Raw genomic sequence first — 18680 nt, 5'->3', positions numbered from 1 at the left:
AATAATCTTAACTGCAGGGTTATCCTATGGACTGCTTCTGACTCTCGAGATAACTTGCAGCCCCCAAGCACCTGGCCCGGGTGCTGATTCTGACCACCATCCTGCTGCTGCCACTAGGTTGTCTGGGATTCCCCTTTCTCTTCCAGATTCCACTTCCTGCCCTGCCTCTAGGATGGGCTAAGGGAGCCTTCAGGGGGTACCTGAGACCCCTACATAGCATAGCAGCACTGGTACACAGTGCAGCAGGGGAGCCCACAAAGCAGCTGGCACAGCTGCCACCAGGAAGGCCTGTAACCTCCAGCCACTGAAGTTGACCAACTCTGGCTTATGGCAACATTTGCTGCACACTCATGAAGCAATCACTGATCTCTGGAGAGAGAATATGCAATGAGCTATGCTACTGGTCTCATCAAACAGCAGTACATCTGTTTACAAACAGAAAGCTAGCTTCCTGCAGATTGTACTTAAACATTTGACTGGCTTTCTTGGATAGGTTTTTGTTAATTATAATGCTTAATGAATGTCCTATAAAAATGAACATACCATTTTGTTGGGAGAGCAGAGTCTAATGATTTTAAAATCTTTCTTTTCTGTGCAGTTAACAAATATTTAAGCTCTGAAAATCCACTGTTCTTTGAACTACGTGCCAGATACCTTATTGCTTGTGAACGCATCCCAGAGGCAATGGCTCTTATCAAAGCTTGCATAAATCATCCAGATATCAGTAAAGATCTGTATTTCCATCAAGCTCTTTTCACCTGTCTTTATATGTCGCCATTAGAAGATCAGCTGTTCCAGGAGGTACTGTGTGTTAGTATAAATTTGTTATGCCTGTAAATTACACTTAAAGTTGTCAAGGCATGTGAAATTTTATCCATAGCATAACCAAATGTCGTAACGTCTACCAGATTGATATCGGCTTGAATTTATTTTCCTAGGACCAAAGTCTGCTGTAAGTGAAGTGCATATAACTCTTATTGACTTCATTGGAAGTTTACACATTTTAAAAAACAAAATTTCTCTAACATTTACAATTGCTGAACTTCTTGAATCTTCAAAGTTATAGTACCTTTTATTTCAAAGTAGTACCACAGCACAAGAGACTTAAATCTACATGACTTTCAGTTTTGGGGTTTTTTTAATACCTTGTCCAGTTGCTTAAGTTGTGAAAAGTCTCTCTCATTTAGTGTTGGCCGGATGATGTTCACTTAAGCACATGCCTTTTAATACTTAAAGCTCACGTTGGCAATTTCTCTATCTTCTGTCTTTTTGCCAAAATCAAGATGAGTTTGAAGAGGCCTTTCAACACTTGTCCTCGCAGTGCATATGAATACACATTTTTATACCAAAATCCCATTGCAAATTTTACATATCTGATAACATCTAATGAACTTTTTTTAAATTTGAAATTTAACTTAAATGATACAAATATTTGTGAAGCTTGCCTAAGAAACCCTGTGTCAGTAGCAATTTCTCTATATTTCAGTGACTGCTTTAGCACAGCTAGGTTTGATCGTATGTTTCCTGATAGTAAATTTATCTAAATTGGTCTTATTTTAATTGCCTAGCACTTGCTGAGGACTGATTGCAGGAGTGGGATTGAGATCATCTGCAACACTGAAAAAGAAGGGAAGACCACCTTAGCCTTACAGCTATGTGAATCGTTCCTTGTCCCACAGCTTCAAAGTGGGGACATGTATTGTATATGGTAAATACTTTATTTCTGATGAAACAGCTTGGCAGATGAAGAATACTTAATGTAAAAGTGGCACTGGTTTTAACTTTAAGGCTTATCTAAAATTTAAAACTGCCTTTGTAACTATTTTACTTGGTATGCATGTTGGACATATTTTGTCTTTTATACAATTCATATCTGTAATGGAAGAGGGCTTTTGTAGTAAGCATGATATATTTGCTATATTGGTAACTTCAGACTAGTAAAAGATAATCTTTTTAGTTAGTAAATTGTGGTAAATATAGGCTGCCTTAAGTCTGGCACCCTAAATTGTTTGCTGTCCAGCCTTTTTAGATAGGCAGGTTGATATTATAGTAGCTACCCTACAATTTACTATGAATGTCCATTTTATTGTTTAGAAAAGACTGAACTGTATGCTGTGCAAACCTACTATTCTTAATTCTAGTCTTGCGCATTTCTTTTAGTTAGGGTAGTACAAATCCTGTTACTCCAGAACATGTCAGATACCTTATTGCATGTGAATGTATCCCAGGGGTAATGGCTCCTTTCAAAGTTTGCACAAATCTTCCAGTAAAGATCTGTACTTCCATCAAAATTATTATACCACAAAGTTAGATCGCATCATTTTAGAAAAGAAACAAGTCATGCAAATAAGTCTTCAGCCTGCAAGATGGCCTGAGGTTTTTTGTTTGTTTTAATTTGTTCTCTAAAGAGAACCACTACAATTAAAAAAAATTCCAACCTCTAAGATCTAAAAAGTTTCTGATGGAACTAATCCCTTTGCTACCTATAAAATTCCTTCTGTTAAATCTATAAAATGATGTGGCTTTAATAAAGATCCTATAATTTTGCCTGTGCTTAAGGTGTTTAGAAGGCAAGACATTTTGCTGACCCTTATTAATCTGCTTTGTGAACGAAGGAAGGGTTTAAAATCAGACTGGAAAAGACCAAAAATTTTCCAGTTTCAAAGATTTGACTTCCTGATTTATCAAGAACAACCAGTGTTTAGACACAAGAAGGCTTGCTTTTGTAGGAGAGGGTCCAGCAAGGATTATATATGGAAAATGCTTTATTTTTTCCACTTAAAATTTATATTACAACTTTTCTTGTCTTGATCATGAAACAGGAAGTAAAAATATGAACCTAAAATAGAGCCCTTTTTGTGTTCAGCCTATCAGTATTAATACAGTACATCAAGAAGAGTAACTGTTAAATAGTGTTAATCTTTACACTTAAAAAAAAAAAAGTGTACAAAGAAGAGGATATGAGAACTGTTTTGCATTTGGGGGAATTGAGGCAGTGTGAAGTGACTTATCCAAGGTCATCCAGTATGATGGCAATGGAACCCAGGTGTCCTGAATCCCTGTCTAGACATTTATTCTGCCAGACTGCACTATCTCAGTCAAGTAACTTAAATTTCATGGCAGGGAAAAATCATGTTCAATATTTTGGTCTTCGATTTTGAGTAGAAGTAGTCTCTCTTGATCTTTGTTCTTGAAAATTTGGCAGTAATAACTATATATGTGTTGTCATTGAGATTTTAATTATTATATCTAGATTATTATTGCATGAGATGCCCTGAATATTTTTTTGTTTTAAATCCACACGAGATTTCCTTATCCTGAAGTCCATGTTTCTGAACTCATGCAAGGCAGAACTTTGCTAAGCTTAGATGTATGGAATTTCAGAAGATGTGCTTGATACTATATCATCTGTTTATTATAAGAATGTATTTTTACCGTTTTCTAGTGCATTTACCTCCTTCTTAGAGGCAGCAAATATCTGGACTTCCTAAAGGTTCTGGAGCAAATAATTGCTTCTGTGCAACTGTAACAAAATATTTATCTGTTGCAATTGTGGAACCTGTAGAGTAATTCTTATATCCCTCCAGTTCAGTTATGAAGGACAACATTTATTTAAGAGATGCAAGAACAGCTGTGTCAATGTGCTAGTGCTGGTGGTAATAGGGTTCAAGATATAGTACCCCAAATCTCAATGCTTTCCCCCAGAGACTTGGCATATGTAGGATCCCTGCTATGAATGACATAAAGCATCCTACCCTAGGTCAAAACCCAGGATATTATGGATTAGCAAAAAAAGAACTCCCTGGGGCCAGCAGGCACTTGCAGGGATGATATTGCAAGAGAATTGGCTTCATAAAGGCAAATAATATTGTTAGCACTTAATGGTGCCTTTATATCTTAAGCGGCTTCTACCAAGATCATAGACCTCTTTGCATGTGTGTGCATATTACTCTGGAGGAGGTTGGCCCTTGAGCCATTCTGTCCCTGGACTGTATCATTCTAATAAGCATTTAGAAATAAACTACCAAATGCTTTTGATAATTCATTATAGCTACTATGGGTATATCTTGCCTGAAACTAAAACCCATGTGTAGGTGCTTCATTCAGGCTGCATTGGTCTCTCCAGGGGTAGTTGCATACAAATGTTGGGGAAAGGTCAATCTTTAATAAACTATGACTGAGGATCTTCAGGGACCCAGTATTCCAAAAGATGATCCCAGTTCAAACTGGCAACCAGAATGTTTACATAAAAATCTATGCAGAACAATATCATGCCCTCATTAGGAAACCTTTTGGGTATGTAAATAGGCTGTTCCCCAGCATTTTTCATGGTCATTTGCTTGGCAGAAGAGTGAACTGTTGGCGTGTTTATCACATGGTCATTAGCATTAAGACTGTGTAATAGTGAATTGGATTTTTTTCGTGTTGAGTGAACTGAGTGGGCTCTTGCTAAGACATTCCGTGTTCTGCATGTACATTCTAGTAAGGGGATATTTTATGCATCTGCCAGAAATAAGCATATGCTTCCCTTTCTTCTTAAGGCTTGTAGCAAAGAAGGTTGAAAAGCTTCATATCATGCATATTTATTTTTAAGGATGGCCATAGCTGTTCACACCATGTTCAGTATTTGCTCAGAGAACTGGGCAGCTTTTGGATCTTATCTTGCATTTCAAAGCAATCCAAGTGGTATAGGAGTTTAAGTCCCATTTTCAAAGCTTTAGCTGAAGCTTAAAGCACTGAAGAGCTTTAAGGTATCTTTGCAGTGCACACTACCCTCAAGCCATCTTGGAAATAAGGTAGTCAGCAGAAAAGCTTTTTGACAGGGTAAATTAATCTGCACCAAACTCAGCATTGCTGTGCCTAGACTGCTACCTGTATCCAAAGTACCTTGGGTCTCTTGGTGTTCTTCTGCCAGATACTCAAAGAATAATGACTTTGAATGGTCTTCCAGTTCCAAAGTATTAGGCTCCTGATGCTTTTAGGAAAATTTAAGTCCTAGTCAAAAGCCATCCTACAAAGGAATAATCTAGCTGGTAGGCAAAAATAACTAAAACAAAACAAAAATTAAGAGGAGAGAGTTCAAAGACCTTTACTTTCAGTGAATGTTTGTGTCCTTCACCAGCTGCTCATCTTGTTCTTTCTTTGCTAGTTACAAACTTTTTCTTGAAATAACTGCTTTGAATGTTTAGGTAGTAACCAAATTACTTCTGAGCCTTTCACACAAAGTTAATTAGGGAGACATGAACTATTTGTGATATGCTAGTGATGCTGGCAAAGCTGAGCATGCATCTTGTTTAGGGTCCTTAAGACACAGGTTTTTTTCCTCAGTCTGGTGGAACAGCATGTACTTGTTGCAAAAGAGTGGGCTCTGTCAGTCGACGGTTTTTGGCTGGTTTTGTGTTATAGCTAATCCCTAATATGTTCAAGCTAAATGTATCGGTCGCTTTTTTTTACTTTATTCATTTTCATAATGTTGAGACCTGTTACTAAAATAAGGAAAACTCCATCATCTAATTCACTACATGCTAGCTAAAGTTTTACTTTTATTCTTTGCATAAGTAATTTACATTCCAAGTTTGCGAGATTCAGGATACAAAGGCTGATCCAACTTTATGTGCATTAAATGTTAAATAGTGCCAAGGGGACACTCAAATTTTTAAAGTAATATTGTTCTATCATACTCGGCGGCAAACCTCAGACTTCTGTCTGAAGTTTCTGTAGAAAGTCGGCCAAATGTTCTGTTTCTGTACTAATGCTGATTCTACTTTCATCTTCTGCAGAAGAAGAAATGTGAATGGGATTCCCCGTTGCATGTCTTGCAGGGAAGTAATGGGTTAATCTTTGTAGACTGAGGAAGAATTCTTGGATTTCAGTTAGAACATTATGGAACTTCTTTAGGGATTAAATATATGGAACTATCCCATGACAATCCCTGTAGCTGTTTCTACAGATCTATATATATTTTTTTGAAAGGTAGCTTTTATATTGGATCCATTTTTTTTTTTCCTTTCAACTCATTCACATTGCTCCTCTGCTTTTATAACATTTTCAACTGTCCAGTTATCCTAGTGAAAATGGCCTGTAAATTACATGTTGTCATGCTAAGTAACGATTCTTTAGATATCAACCTTTCTATTATTGTCTGTCATCCAGACCAGGGACCAATCATCCATTACTTTGACAGGATTTCATTCTGCTGCACCTATCTATGGCACAGATCATCCTTTTTACTCCGTGCCTCTTGATATTGGTCAGGATTTTTTTTTCTAGTTTTCTTCTGTATGTGCAAATGACATATTTGAGAGAGAAATCCTCAGCAGATGGACTTGATAATTTCATATACTTGTTATAGACTAGAAGAGTTAATGGCATGACTGAGCAGAAAAAGACAATGCTGGTATAACACGCACGCAGATGGTAATTAGTAGTGGAGTAGATCAGAAAACTTGTCTCCATCTTGCTTCTGTTTTACATCCTTAAACATTCACTTTTCCCAAAAGTCTCTCTAGCCTTATACTGAAAGTAATTTTAATTCCAAAACATTTCCATACTCATCACAGCTGTCTTCCTGCCTCATTGTTTTAGGTAGGAAATGGTAAATGCTGGAAGCACTTTCATTGTTGTACGGAGCTCTGCAATACTGAACTAGATCCCTTAATTTTCCTTTGCATATTTTATTGGATCAGTGATAAGAGATACCTTGGATGCTTTAACATAGTGGTTAAATTACATTTTCCACTGTGCCGCTTAGTGTATATAGTTGTAGTTTAAATTAGCTTGGTATTAAATCGTCAAATAATTATAACATGTAAATAACAGTCGATATAATATACTATATAAAAATATAATAACACTTATAACATGTAAATATCAGTCGAGCTGTTTGTAATGCACATTGGTTAGGGATAGCTTTGTTTAAACTATGGCCCAACAAAACTGTTTTGTTCATATTTACAGGGACCTCATCTTCATCTGGAGTAAACTACAGCTTAAATCTAATCCATCAAAACAAGTATTTGTTGACCAATGCTATCAGCTTTTAAGGATAGCTACAAATGTCAGAGTCATTTTCCCTTTTATGAAGATCATTAAAGATGAAGTAAGTAGTGGTGTTTTTCCTTGTATTACCAATTTGATTGGGAAGTAAATTGTCACCATAATTTATGTGCTGGCCCATTGCAGTCTGGGGAGATGAAGGGAATATAGGCAGTATTAACTTGAAACCTGATGAAATCCCATCCCAGGAAGTGAGCTGGTATAGTATCGCCTTGGGTAGTATATGTGATTCTGAGATCCTTCATCTGCTTTGGTGGTTTTACAACTGTTTTTGTTTTTAAAATTGTTTTTGTTATGTTGCTCTTTGCTTAGTGAATGCCAATATAAACAAAAGGGTGACTGACTTAATTATAAATGTACATACAAAGTATAAACTTAAGTATTTTGCTTTAGTCTTCCAACCATAATTATCTCAGGTGTTACTTATTGGGACAGTAATGTACTCTTGCAGAAATCTGATCCTTTAATTAGGCTATGATGGTTTTTAAAATTGCTCCGCAGCAATTGGAGTATAGTAAATATCAGTGGGATATCACAATGCAGTATATAAGCATATAACAATATTAATAACAGTTGTAAAACGTTGCGGTGAAAAGATTACATTTCCAGGGATAAAATACTTGAACATAATTTTTTTCATTGTTTTCTTATATCTCCAAACTAGAAGATGGATGTGTCTTGTTTATTTGTTTTTACCTACATGAAGAAAACTTTATAGCATTTTTCAGTGTTGATTTTTCTTCATTTGGCAGAGGTTCAACCATTAATTTCAAATAAATCTTCTTTTGATTGCTTTCATTTTATTTCTTTTTGTCACTTGATGTCCACTGAAAACAAAAACTGCATTTGCCTTTTTAATGCTGTACAGGTTAAAATGAGAACTAAATTAAACCAAGATAAGCACACCTTGAAGGAAAACACTCCATTGTGCTTCTGTAGTTCTAGAATCTGTGAAGGCATATTAAAGGAACTGTCCACTTGCGCTGTGAAATACTATGTTTAATCAGGATGGAGATAAAATAACATTGCTTGGTGTAATTCTCTGCATTAATACCTTTCAAAACGGTTGCTAAGATATTCCCAAATGGTTTTTTTCTCTCTAACTACAGAAATACACATTGCTAGTGAATCTGAAGCAGTGTAGCCTGCTGTGAAAAATTGCTGTTCTGCATAGGCATATTTGTGGTTTGTCTTATTTTTTAAAATCTGCTTCTAAACAGGATTTTAAATTTTTTACTTTTTAACTAAGATTGTTTTGACCTCTTAAAATTCTTACAAATAGTTAAATACAAACTTAGTACATATTAAAATAAGTATTTTAAGTGTTTGCTTTTGTCCTTTTTAGTAGTTTTATTTTGGAGTCAGATATGCTGCTTAGAATTAAGCAAGCAGAAAATAAAAACAGGATATATTCAATAATCAGCTATTGATTTATTTATTTACTTTTGCAGGTGGGAGAAGATGGTTTGCAGATTTGTGTTGAGATATGTGGTTGTGCTCTGCAACTGGACCTCCGTGATGATCCAATAATGAAAAGTCTTATATATAAAACAATTGCTCATTTTTTGCCAAATGACTTGGAAATCCTCAGAATTTGTGCGCTTTCTGTCTTCTTTCTTGAGCGTACCTTAGAATCGTACTACACCGTTGAGCGGCTATATAAATGTGCAGATGAAGAGTATAATGAGCGTGCTAGTTCTGTACAGAACCGTGTACGTTTTGAATTGCTTCCAATTGTGAAAAAGGGTTTGTTTTTTGATCCTGAGTTTTGGAATTTTTTGATGATCAAGCAGAACTGTTTAGCACTATTGGGTGATAAAGCCTCTGTTGGCTTAGGTGAAAGTACACTGGAAAATTCTGCTGCAAATACAGAGAAACTGACAGAACATCAGTCTTTAGGTGAAGATCATGTCTGTTTAGCAGATCTAAGCAGTGGGGAGTTCGACCCTGAAGACCTTTCTGGAGCCCAATCCAAAGGTCATGGTAATGCCAAAAAGAACTACGCAGCTCTTGGAGCAGCATCGAAAATGATAGATCACAATGTACCAAGGCACCGTTGTGTGTTATGCAACAAGGAGTTTCTTGGCGGTCATATTGTAAGGCATGCACAATCTCACCAGAAAAAAGGAAGCTTTTCGTGTGTAATTTGCAGTAGAAAGTTTAGGCAAAGAGGACTCATGTTGAAGCACTTAAAGAATCATGTCAAGAAAATACAAAGACAGCATCTTGCTGTAGTCCAACAGGAGGATTCAGAAACCCCTGTTTTAAATGAATTGAATTGTTCTGAGGCATCCATCTCTTTTGAAAATGGAAGCTCTGACAGTTCTAAGGATAATGAACCAGAGGTTGCAATAATTCCAAGTGCTGATACAGAAGCAGACAATCCTGAGCCGGTATCAGATGTGGTTGAAAATCATGTAAGCGAACAGGTTGATGTTGTTGAGAATGGCAGTTATGACAGCTATTTAAATAATACTCTTGAACCTTTAACTACAGAGAGTTTGCCTGAGAGTGAAGAAAGTCCAAATATGGAGTCTCCTATACTTCATAAAGTAAATGGAGCCTTGTGCTCTCAAAAGGATCTGGATGTTATGGATCAAGAGGGAAACTTTAAGTGCCCTGCCAGTGGCTGTGTTAGGGTGTTTAAAAAGATAAGATTCCTTAATAAACATGCAAGAAAAGCTCACCCGACTGATCTGAAGGTGCAACAGCATATAATGAAGTGGAATAAAGGAAAGTGTCGGTTCTGTCAGAGAAAATTTGCTGATTCTCAACATTTTATAGATCACCTAAAACGACATGTATATCCAAATGTTTACTTTTGTTTACATGTTAACTGTAATCAGAGATTTAAGCTGTCCACGGAACTTGCAGAGCATACAAAAAGTCACGATGTTTTTAAGGCTCAGTGCAACTTCGCAGAGTGCTGTGAGCTTTTTGAAGAGCTTCCTTTGCTATATGAACATGAGGCTCAGCATTATTTAAACAGAACACCAGAAAGTTCTGAGGAAGTAAGTGAAAAAATTTCTTCAGATAATCTTTCAGAATTACATTGTGATTCCACAGAAAAGGATGCATCTAGTAATGAAAAAGAAACTGTAGATTTACCTATTCCAACTTGGAAGGCGAGGAAAGACTCTACAGAACCAAAGACATATATCCAGAGTGTTGAGAAGAAAACAAACAATATCCTTCCGAATGGAAATGAAAGTTCCGATGTTAATGCTACGTTTTTAAGCTTGCTAGACCAAAAGACACCTGTGGTACAGCCAAATTCTGAAACTTGCAGTGTTGTTAGTGACCAATTAGTAAATGGGCACAGTGAACTAGAGCAGACTACTTCAGATACGCCTTTGGACAGAGTGGCAGATGAGACAAGGACAGAAAATGGTTCGCTGTTACCAGTTTTACAGAATTGTTATGATATGCCACAAAACAACATTGCTGCAGTTTCTCAGTTACCTTCCAAACCAAATCAGACAACAGAAAATACTTCATATGGCTTAATATTAACAAAACCATATGTTAGACCATTGCCTCCCAGTTACCTTGATGAACGATACATAAGCATGCCAAAACGTAGAAAAACTTTGACTGATAAAGTAGACGCTCATTCTGAGCAGGATAAAGTTTGTAGCAAATCACCAGAAAGATTTAGATGTGGCAACTGCCTGACCACCTACTGTAACTCAGAAGCACTTGAGGCTCACCTTGCACAAAAGAAATGTCAGACGCTCTTTGGATTCGATTCAGATGATGAAAGTAAGTCTTGCAATGTTTCTAGATGCATGCATTTAGACCAGGGGTGGGCAAAATGCAGCCCGTGGGCTGGATGTGACCTGCCAGGCCATTCTGTCTGGCATGTGGGGTCCCTAAAAAAAATTTAGAAAATTGACAGGAGCCAGGGGCAGTAGGACCCAGAAGAAGCCACGGTAGGCCCGCCTGGCCCTGCCCCCCCAGGTAGGCAGGGGCTTCTGGTCTAGGACCCTGGGGCTGTTTGTGGCTGAACCAGCACAGGAAATTCAGGTAAGGAGAGGGTGGGGAGGTAGGGAAGAACCATGGGGATTGCTCCAGTGATGTATTGGGACTGGGCCAGCTCCTGCTGAGACCCATGGTCCGGCCATGTAGCTGGGATCTGACAGCCGGGCAGGAAAGCGGTAGCTGGGGTGGAATGGAAGCAAGCAGCATGTGGGAGCACAGAGCTAGTGCCAGCAGGGCAGTAGGAGCTCAGAGTGTGGGCTGGCAGGAGTGGAGTCAGGCTGGGCTGGGCTGGGCTGCACCACCAGGGAGAGAGGGGAGCTGACCTGGCTCCATAGAGCCCCTGCTGGCCAGGACCCTGCGGTCCTGCTATCCTGCTCTGGGTCCTGCCAGCGCTGGCCCTGGATATTCACGTGGGCCCTGCACTCTCACCTGGCCGCCACTGGCTCCCATGGACCTGCTCACTCCAAGTGCCCCTGCCCAAGCCCTGCATTACAGGTGGGGAGCAGCATGCAGCCCTGACCCTGCGCACAACTACGCTCGCCTATTCGGACTGAGCAGCGGTGGCAGGGAACGAACTGGTGCTCAGTAGGGCTGTGCGAAACGCCATAGTTTCATTTTGACATCCATTTTGCCCTTTCGAAGGGATATTGCTTCGTTTTGTTTTGAAGCGCTGTCCCGTTAAGTTTCATCAAAACTGTTGTGGTGTTTCGATGTGTTTTTGACATAGGCTATAATGGGGAATCATGAGAGTGGCTAAAACTTTGTAATTTCCTGCCTGATTCAGATGAAATTGCAGGGATAGTAGCCGCTTCTGAGGGCATGAAGTCTGCCAAGTTTCAAGGAGATAGGTTTCAAGGAAAATGCACCTCAACATCTTAAAAGCAAAACTTGTGACACTTGTTGGTAGCAGCATGCACAATGTGGAGATTAGTAAACTTGAGCTTGAGTATAAAGCTAAGTTAATATTATGCAAATATAAAGGTCCTTCAGCTGTTAATGTGCCTGAAGAAAATTTGAGAGCTTATTTGAGACCAGAGGTTTCTTCAAAAATGCGCCTCAAAATCTTGAAAGCAAAACTTGTGACGCTTGCTGGCAGCAGCAGCAGCCTCCTGTCATCCGGTGTGCAGATCTGCAGGCCTGCACCCCCAGGAGTGCTGCAGGGCTGTGCCAGACTCCTCCTGGGGGTGTAGGCTCCTGGATCTGTGCTGGATGACGGGAGGCTGCTGTTGCCATCAGGGGCTGGCAGCCCGCACCCAGCGCTGCGGAAACCTGATGCTGTCACTGGCCTCAGGCAGCAGCGGCAGCCTCCTGTCATTCGGCATGCAGATCTGGGGGCCTGCACTCCCGGAAAGGCTGTGGGGCTGTGCCAGATTCTTCCCGGGGGTGTGGGCTTCTGGATCTGTGCCGGATGACAGGAGGCTGCCACTGCTGCCTGGGACTGGTGGTGGGCACAGCCCACACCCAGCGCCGGGCTCCATGGAGCTCAGCCCAGCTGTGGGAGGTGGAGCACAGCCCTGGCTCTGCCTGCCTCCCACCACTGGGCTGAGCTCCATGGTGCTATGGAGCTGCAAGGAGCACAGCCCTGGCTCTCCCCTGCCTCCCGCCACCAGGCTGCTTCGAAACTCAACTCAGAATGTTTTGCGTTCCCTCATTTAGTTTTGAAGCTGCTTCAAAGCTTTTTGTTTCGTTTCAATTTTGCTGTTTCGAGCTCAAAACATGTAGAAACAGTTTCAAAACAAAACACTCGGTGAAATTTCGCATAGACCTAGTGCTCAGCATAGGGGAAAAGTGTCCCCCCTTCCCCAGTGGCTGGCACTTCCTGCTGCAGCCACTCGCAGCCCTTGTGGGGCTGTCCTGCCTCTCCGCCACATCACTGGTGACTATGGAGAACAGGCACAAGCAACCCCCTATGGGCTCCGAGCGGTTGCAGCATGGAGCACCGGCCCTGGGGAGAGGGAGTGGCCACTTTTCCCCTGTGATGAGCAGCAGTTTGTTCCCCACTGCTGCTGCTGGCCTGGGCCCTGCGCCAGCTCCAGTCTCACCCATTGGAGCTGAGCTGCGGGAGCAGCGGCTGGGCAGGAACTGCTGCTGAGCACGGAGGAAAGCATCCCCCCTGCCCCCCCCCCCCCCCCTTGCTGCTGCTGGGCAGTGTTTGCTGCGGCTGCTTGCCCAGAGCTCACACTGTGCTAGGCTGTGGTGCAGCTGCTTCACCACCACCTCTGTGCTGCCTGTGGCTGCTCCACATGGCCAGTGCTGCTGCTCTGTGGAGCCAGATCAGCTCCTCCCTGTCCTTTCTGGTGCAGCCTGGACTGGCTCCACAGACCCCTGGCAGGTCATACCCCCTGCTCCTACTGCCCCACTTGGGGCCCTGCCAGCACTGGTCCTGGGATATTGGTGCAAGTCCTGCATTCCTGCTCACTTCCATTCCTCCCCCCCCCCCGCCACTTTCCCCACTTTTTCCTGCCTTCTGGCTGGCCACTTTGCACTACATGGCTCCCATATCCACATACCCCCACAGACTCCCATATGTATCACTTCTGCATATGCAGCACAAATGCACACAAATCAGGACAAAAATGTATTTTTTAATTAAATTAAAATACATTATTTTGGGTGTTTGATTTTTAGTATGTAACTAGGTTTTTTTTTCCTCCCCTGAGCTGGCAAACCCTTTTCCCCAAAGTAGTACTTCCAGGGACAAGGGGAGGGACTTCCAGTGGCAAAGGTCAGAGATTAGGGGCAGGATTTCTGGTCCCAAGATGGCTGCCAGGGAGTGGGGCACCTATCAAGGGGCAGGGCTACCCATGCAGCCCTCAACAGCTTACCAAAACTCAGTAAGTGGCCCTCTGCCCAAAATAATTGTCTGCCCCTGATTTAGAGGGAGATGCCAATGAAAAAGTAGTAGTCCTGGAAAGCAGCCAGATAGAAAGGCAGAACAGCTGTAGATTAATACCACCTGTAAGCAAATTGAATGTGCTAGAATATATCAGAAGGAATATAATTGGAATGATTAGTAATACTTTTTAGGTAAATATTAAACCAGAAGATAAGCTCAGCCAAGCTAAGTGTTTAGGAAAAGAAATGAAAGGTAAACAAATGGACAGCTTTGATGAAAGAGCCTTCATGAAAGACATATTGGGGTACTTTATACCTTTTCTCCTTCTATACTGAAATGAGGCAAATTTGATCAACATGTACAAAATTTCAAATTAAAGCATCATTTGTACAGGATCAAGATAAAAAGTAACCAACATGATCTATTTTACAGGTGCCTGATTAAATGTTGTGGGAAGATGCATCAAACTTGGAGTGGTGTGAGAAAACACTACATGAAGAAGCATCAGTTTGCTGCTTCCCAGTTGGCCTTAATCATAAAGCAGTCTCAAATTACTAAAGAAACACATGACCTTGATAAAAGACAAAGCACATTTTCTAGACAGAACTCACAGAGGAGTAGTGGGAGCTGTGCAGATTTTGAGTCCAGAAAGGTTACTACAAAGTCCCCAAAGTACCAGTTATCCAGACAGCCACATAAATTCCTAATGTATGATGGAAGGACAGCAGCACAATGTGTCCAGCTTGAGGGCTTAAGAAAACTAATAGTCAGCTGGGCAGAGAGACGAGAGAAGTGGTTTATTGCCTTATCAAAAAAGCATCTGATACCTGTGTAACTGGCTTAAAATGCTGTGTTAAAAAGAAAACCCTTTCTTCTCCATGCACATTCAAAGGATGTCTCTTCACCTTATCAAAAATAGGTGATTTAGAGGGAGACGTTGTTAATTGTCATGGTATGGAGAAAAAAATGATAGACGAAACTCATTTTTTATTCAAAGCTGGGTTCTCTTAATCCTTTTTCCACTAAAAAGAATGGAGCTTATTTTACACAGTTATATTCAGAATCCAAAATGGAGTGTGGTGAGGAAAAATGGAGATGGACAGCACTGTCAAGTTGCCAAAAAATTGAAGTTCGTTGTATGCAAGGGAAAATGTTTTGGTATGACATTAAATGTGTCAGTTGTACAAGCTGCGCTTAAAAGAAGCCTTTTTTTCAGGTATATGGCAAAACTACAAATTACTCCTGGAAATTTTTAAATGAAAAATCTCTAAAAGGCACAGAGAGACTTAATATCAGTAATACTTATACAGCTTGTACAAATACTAACATGCAGGTTGAGACTAAACAGTGAAGGCATGCACATTGTGAAGATTGGTGAGCTTGAGTATAAAGCTAAGGTAATATGCTACAGTAATATAAAGGTCCTTCAGCTGTTAATATGCCTGAAGAAAATTTGAGAACTGATTTTTCTGTAGAAACAGGAATTAAATTAATACAAAGCAAGACTCCAGAGGGCAAGGCAAAATAGAATGTTATTTAGGAGAAATAGATCAGGAAGCAACTTCTGTACACATGTAACATCAGCTAGTGATGCATTGCTGAGTTTTGATTTACCAGCTAATGGTCAGTCATCTGATGAAGGGATGGGAACATGTAAGAGTGCAGCCTGAAAGCACATTACAACTCCATCTAGTTCTTATTGAAAAGGTGGCAGTTTTTACTAGAAACCAATCAAGGAGTCTGGCAGTGAAAATGAAATTCAGTGTTAAGTACTGGAGCCAACAACTTGCTCTTGACAGAACTGACACTGAAAAAGGTCTGTCAGGATAAAAACCGCTATACCTTCATCAGTATGTAACTGATCTCAACATAGGATATCCAATAATGAAATGCTGCTGCAAGCGTTCTTCAGAAGAGTGTGGCAACTCAGATTGTCCATTGCAGTGCAGATTTACCCTCTAACAAACTTGATTTTGTAGATGATACAAAATTTATTTCAATCCCTGCTTGGTGCATTTAGCTAGAAGTTTGGATGTATTTATAGGGATAAAAGGTATACCAAACAGTCAATACTTAATAGTAAGATAAGCCAACACGCAACAGCTGTCCCTGGTCCATTAATTAGCTCCCTGAATGCTTTATCACAATGCGAGTACAGCATAGGGAGGCAGGCAGTCAGTTCCCTTACCCAAGAGATGTGAGAACTAATATGACTCAAAATCTAAGATATGCCTAAAGGATCTGTTAATTGTAGCAACAACTCACTTTATGCAAACTAAAGGGTTTCATTGTGAAATGGGCTTTAAAATATTTCTGGCACTTGAAACTCAATAGTTTAATAATGCCTCTGCTAGTTATCCTCTGTGAAATCAAATATATGTTTGTATTACTTCTCCCTCCTTTTCCCCCCTCCCTTGGAGGAAAGAAAGAATGCTAATTCAGATTCTTGCTTTTTTTGACTCCTCAAAAATTATCATCTAATTTCAATTTAGCCCCAAGTAAAAAGGTATAAAATTATGATCACAGCTCTGTGTGCATTACATTAATACCAGTGTCTGGGCCATTTTTAGAGAGATCTGCATGACATTTGAGGCACCAAAGAATGTTATTTTTTTGCATTTACAAAATACTAACTGATAAAGTGCATCATATATATATACAACTTCTAGAGGGTTTTTTTCTTTCTCTTTTTTTCAAAAAAAAAAAACAACAAAAAAACAACTGAGTGGGAACCTAGCCAGTCAAATGCACTTCAACATTTCCACTTGCTTACTCTAATGTTCTTGTCTAAAGTTCTGAGAACTGGATTGCCATGTTTTGGCATATTCCAGGCTCTGCTTTTTCTTTGCTTTACTTTGTTGTTAAATCTAGTTACATGGCTTACATAAGTTTGGGGAAAATCAAGTTAATTTTAAAATAATAAGTTTAAAAAAATAAAAACTTGGTCAGTAGGTATCAAAACATTTATGTATGAAATCTTAGGTGTACTTTAATCTTTGGTGCTTTTTTGCCTTTTTCTAAAGCTCCATGTGTTTGAAGATGCTTTAAAAACATGATTGAGATTTGTATTTTCTTTGGTTTTAAAGTGTGTAAATACCTGCATCTATGTACATGCATAAAACTGTGACCATAATTTTTTTCTACCTGTGTTTTGAACTTGTTTTTGTTTGGAGATGCTTTTCTTGGATGCCACCATTTGTTTATACCGCATGTTCAGTATATATGGTTTCTGAAAAATCTGGATTTATTTCACCTAAGTGAATAGAAACTGTCACCTACTGGACATCAGAAATGCATTAAATTGACTCAAGGTAGCAAGTGGCAGGTAGCATTTTTTTTTTTTTTTAGTATTGGCTTTAGTTTAAAAGATGTTGTTTCCCTTTCTGTAAAATGCTCACTAATACCTGTTAGTGGAGTATTAAACAACTGTGATTTTGAAGAAAAATAACCTTCTTACATGATTTATAGGATTGTTGCATACAAGACACTGTCCTATATTGAGTTTGTACCTTTTATGTTTTAAAAAGGTTCCAAGTCAAAGATTTAGAATTTTTTCCCAAGTTTAAGCATCATGTCATGTGTATTACAATACTTTGAGACTATGGCTTTGATCCAACAAAGTACTTAGCTATCTGCATAAATTTAAGAATGCGGCAAGTCTCCTGCTGAAGCTGATGAGTGCTTATATACCCAAGGTTACTTATGCAGTTAAATGCATCTCTGGATCAGAGTCGCTGCACTTTTTGTGCTGATTATATTTTAATCTTGGTCCTCCAAGTGGATGTAACTTGGCTTTAGACTTGATTAGTTTTTGGAGGCCATCTGTTACTATCCAAAAATGATTCATTATAAAGGTCATGTAAATTTGGATTTTCAAAAGTTGCTGCTTGCTAGGCACCCTCCACAAACAGTTTGGCAAAGTAGGTTGATAATGGTCATATCTGTGGGGAAAGGTCACTGGTACTTTGGTTATTTAGCCATATTCATAAAAAATAAAATAAAACTATATAAATTGTATAGTTTGGATAATTTATAACATTAAACTTGTGATTTTAATATCACACTGAAGGTTCAGCTGTACTCATTTATTTTATTGTTTAACACCAGTGGTATGGATAAAAGACTTAAAGGGGTGGTAGTGTTATTTTTTAATTTATTTGGTACTGTATAACACCTGATTAAATGCAGTGTATGCATTTTGGGGACTCTATGTTAATTTGTAAAAGCTATTAAAAGTTCAGCAAGAAAGGAAATTTGTGCTTCCTTGTTGAATGTTAAATTATTTTACTTTGCATTTTATATAAGAGTACAAATTAAAACTGAGCCATCAAACTGCAATAAATCAACAGTAGTGTTTCATTTTAAAAACCTTTTTGTACTGTACATAGATTTGTTCAATAAAACATTGTCTTTGTTGTTAATATTAAGTGATCTTGTTATCTTTTGAAAATCTACCTGATGTAAACAACCCCAATATTTACCCATTGCAATACCTGTTGGGTAAGTGGTGTGATAATATATTGCATAATATCCATATAAAACTACAATCTGAACATCAGAAGAGCTGTTTATATGAATGGAAATCCAAGAAACAATAGACTATTGTGCAGATTTAATCCCTAGGTGTGGTGCATAGTATTGAAAAATGGTACTGCATATAATGAGTTGGGTTATATTAACCAGTTAGGCTCGTGTAAGATTCTCTTGCCTGCTTGCAGAGAGTTAAAGGTTTGTTAAACAACTAAAAGAGGTTAGGCAAAACTAAGATACAGGTTAAGTCCTTGATAAACCAGTAGGGAAGCAGTTA

At 39.2% G+C, this 18680-nt stretch overlaps 1 protein-coding gene across 1 annotated transcript in view; it reads left to right on the top strand.

Moving 5' to 3' along the window:
* Positions 1-18294, top strand: part of ZNF654 (zinc finger protein 654) — a 63677-nt gene extending 45383 nt beyond the window's left edge. The window contains exons 5-9 of the mRNA XM_014603989.3: positions 599-801; positions 1569-1708; positions 6958-7099; positions 8508-10818; positions 14306-18294. Coding sequence (XP_014459475.3) covers positions 599-801; positions 1569-1708; positions 6958-7099; positions 8508-10818; positions 14306-14313 — 2804 coding nt within the window. The 3' untranslated portion in view covers positions 14314-18294. The remainder of the gene's footprint in view (positions 1-598; positions 802-1568; positions 1709-6957; positions 7100-8507; positions 10819-14305) is intronic.
* Positions 18295-18680: the final 386 nt, after the last annotated feature.

The sequence above is a fragment of the Alligator mississippiensis genome, chromosome 1, assembly GCF_030867095.1.
Source record: "Alligator mississippiensis isolate rAllMis1 chromosome 1, rAllMis1, whole genome shotgun sequence".
In the NCBI taxonomy this organism is placed as follows: Eukaryota; Metazoa; Chordata; order Crocodylia; family Alligatoridae; genus Alligator; species Alligator mississippiensis.
The sequence above is the reverse complement of the archived record's forward strand: the minus strand, read 5'-3'. Positions and strand labels throughout refer to the sequence as shown.